Below are 3,734 nucleotides of genomic sequence, written 5' to 3'. Positions count from 1 at the left end.
TATACATTTGCTACAGCACATATCTCATATTTCGAGGTGGTACATGACGTATATTTAAAGTTAGCTATGTTATGCCAATGTTAGGTATATGTATGAGACGGGTTCAGGGCGTGGTCCTCGACCACCCTCTGAGTGAGTGAGTTTAGTTTTACGCTGCACTCAGCAATATTCCAACTATATGGTGGCGGTCTGTAAATAGTCGACTCTGGACCAGACAATCCAGTGATCAACAACATGAGCATTGATCTAAGCGATTAGGAAGCTCTCTTAGTGGTAAGATAGTCTTAAGTACCATACGTTAACACTAACTTACGACTATCTTAGCGCTAAGAGAGCTTTTGATCGTTAACGTTTAACCAACAGCGTTAAATTAAACAGCTCTATCAAAGAAACCATTTCTGTGGTTATTTAATGAATACAATGTGAAAACCAACGGGTCATTAAACTGATGCAAGATGAATCATGAGTGGCTGAGTATGGTTTTACGCCGCTTTCAGCAATATCCCAGCAATATCACGGCGGGGGACACAAGAAATCGGCTTTCTACATTGTATCCATGTGGGGTATCGAACCCGGGTCTTCCGAGTGACAAGTTAACAAACAGGCTATCCCACCGTCCTACTAGATGACTCATGAATCACCGCTCCTCTCAGAGACTAGGCTTACAAACATACGTTTGCATTCCCTTCTGAACAAAGAAGACGTGAGGCTGTACACAAACGGATTAACTGCATAGTTCAGGTATAACAAGTTCACACCAATGTCCAGACCAATTAACTTTGAATAGGACCAAAACGAATGTTCCTCCACATGGACCAAGCTCAAACACACAGTCAATGCAATCTCAGGTGCTCCTGACACAAGGTACACGACTGTCAGAGCAAAGAAGGTGAGAGTTGCCGCCCTTGTCTTGTCCTTCGCGGAGGAGGTCCTGTTGCTGTTGGGCTCAACAACTGCTTCCCTGCTCCTACTGCGCATCCACAACGCTTTGGCTATAAACACGTACAGGGCGATAAGGGTGGTGGTAACTGCTATCAGTTCAATGCCAACAAATACTGAATATAGGACAGACGGAACACTTCCTTTCTTATCCGAGAGGAAATCACAGATAGGAATCTGGACGACTTTGGATCCCCATTCAACACATATGGGTGTGTGTCCCTGAAAGAATAGAATCGGGATCCCCGTCAGAAGAGGCACGCCGATCGAGGAAAAGCAAAGGATTTTCACAAGGCTGTCTGACATCTGTCGTTGGTGAGGTTTACATATTTTTCTGTATCTTTGAAATGCGATAATGATGAATATCAATCCCGAAGAACCAGCACTGAAATGTTTCGTGAACGTCTTAACCTGACACATGTTTCCGACGTCAAGACTTCCAGAGGAGGTGGTAAGTAGAAAGACAATGGTTGTCGGCACAGCAATGGCCACTCCCACCAAATCGATTACAGCTATGAGCCTTACGAGAAATCCAAAAATGTTCATTCTCAGTTTTCGAGTGTATATGTACAGAATAAATGAATTTCCAAAGAGTCCAAGCACCAAGACGAGGAGAAGAAACAGCATTGTGGACACACGTAATAACGCCATGTCTTTTGCCGTCGTCATCAAAGTTGTGTTCCCGCACGGCATCGTCACATCTGCTTGCAAAGAACGAATGGTTGCAGCGTTGGACTCCCTGTAAGCTCGATTTGATCACGCCGACTATAGAGTGGTGTGTATGTGTGTCTGGCGTTGATGTAAGCTTGACACAAGATAACAGTAATCGGAAGTATATGAAGGACGGGAACAGGAATCCGGACGTTGTACATCATCCGGATGTTGAGTCACGCTTCTAGTGAAGAGGAACAACGTAACACTTAAATTGAGAAATTAACTATTTAAATCGAGAAATTAACTATTTGGCATTTCACAACAATATGATAACCAAATTAGTGGCTTTCGTGGTTTTCAATACTGAAAGCGAATTGTATTTTTATATTTAATTATCGACTCATGAAGTTTCAAATGCCCTAACCAGACTCGACTACGTACAGATATAGATCGGATACTGATTGTGTGGCGTTAAGAGAGAGAGAGAGAGAGAGAGAGAGAGAGAGAGAGAGAGAGAGAGAGAGAGAGAGAGAGAGAGAGAGAGAGAGAGAGAGAGAGAGAGAGAGAGAGAGAGAGAGAGATTAAACAGAAGGAATACAATGCCGTCGGGTTTTATGTGTACTTTCAAATATCCAAGAATGTTATCAGGTTCCCATGGAACACAGTTCATACTAAAGAAAAACTCACTGAGCTCCTAAATATTAAAACTGATAATACATAAATGAAGAATAACAATACTGGTACATGTATATGGAGGAACATTCTTTATCACAATGATAGTGATGTTTCGGTCTTGTTACATCGTTATCAAGCCATTGATAATCATGTTAAAACCAGCAACGAAACATCGTTATCACTGTAATAAAAAAAGTTGTTCATTCATGCATTAGTGATGGTGTGTTGTCCTGTGCATGGGACCCGTGAAGGTCCCGGGGTAGAATAGGCCTTCAGCAACCCATGCTTGCCATCCAAGGCGACTGTGATTGTTGTAAGAGGCGACTAACGGGATCGGGTGGTCAGGCTAGCTGACTTGGTTGACACATGTCATCGGTTCCTAATTGCGCAGATCGATGCTCATGTTTGTTGATCACTGGATTGTCTGGCCCAGACTCGACTAGTTACAGACCTCCGCCATATAGCTGGAATATTGCTGAGTGCGGCGTACAACTAAACTCACACACTCACTGACTCACTCACTCCTGTGCATAGAGGTCAGTTCACAAATCAATAGTACTGAAACATCGTAGCGAGCGGGCAATCCTTGGATTGGTGACCGTGCTTGGCAGAATGACTCCTGAGAGTTTCTAGAACTTCAGTCCTGCCCCACAACGTAGCATATGGGATATATATGGACTCACCTACGGAGGGGTTCAAAATTTCCTGTGTCCGCCCTGCAGAAAATGGGCACCCGGTGGGCTAAGTCATGCGAATATAACCTCCCAGAGCCTCACAAGTAGTTTGGGTTATCCGGGGTAATATTGAAGTGTGACTCGCATGCGTCTAGAGCACGCCCCACGGTGATGTCGAGGAGGCGCTTTAAAAGTACTCTTGTTGTACTCTCATTATATTGTTATCCTTCCTTACTGTTCCACTTTTAAATGCCTCTCAAAGAAGTGATTATCCATAATCCAAAATCGCACCACTCCCCCCTCGGAAATAATAACACCAACTTGAGTGGTACATTAACCATGTGACTGCTTTGCATGTATAGTAAGTAAAACATGGTTCTGGAAGACTATGTGGTAAGAGTTCCTCCCATCCAAAAAATATTTATGTATTGACATATACCAGAATGATTAACAAAACCTAACATAACAATTATTAGAGAGCTCACAAAAATAACTAAAAGCCCTAAAATTAGGTACAAAAATAGGGTTGAACCACTTTGTATTGCCTCAGTTAATCTGCGGAAGAAAGAATATGGGGTAACGGAAGGAACTCTTTCCGACTACAATAACCAAATAAAATAGTAAACAGTAAAGATCACTTATAAAATATATTCGAAAAGATTTAGATAAACATCAGTTCTCAAAACTGTGCTCTCCTGTATGAAGCCACCACACAAAACGTACAGCTCACAAGTCGTATGGGTTACCATGGGTTTGTCGTGCAATAACACTGGCCGACTCTCGCGAAACTTC

The 3,734-nt window shown here is 42.7% G+C and overlaps 1 protein-coding gene across 1 annotated transcript; it reads right to left on the bottom strand.

The window, feature by feature from the left end:
* Positions 1–470: 470 nt before the first annotated feature.
* Positions 471–1,632, bottom strand: LOC137276680 (neuropeptide S receptor-like). The gene has a single exon (XM_067808297.1). The coding sequence runs from the start codon at positions 1,630–1,632 to the stop codon at positions 631–633; it is 1,002 nt and encodes a 333-aa protein (XP_067664398.1). The 3' UTR covers positions 471–630.
* Between the last annotated feature and the right edge of the window lie 2,102 nt (positions 1,633–3,734).

This window comes from Haliotis asinina, chromosome 3 (genome assembly GCF_037392515.1).
Source record: "Haliotis asinina isolate JCU_RB_2024 chromosome 3, JCU_Hal_asi_v2, whole genome shotgun sequence".
Lineage (NCBI taxonomy): Eukaryota > Metazoa > Mollusca > Gastropoda > Lepetellida > Haliotidae > Haliotis > Haliotis asinina.
This window is presented reverse-complemented; position numbering and strand designations above follow the sequence as displayed.

Excerpts from the sequence above, each read along its gene's own strand:
- LOC137276680 (XM_067808297.1), bottom strand. The coding sequence starts at position 1,632 with ATGCCGTGCGGGAACACAACTTTGATGACGACGGCAAAAGACATGGCG.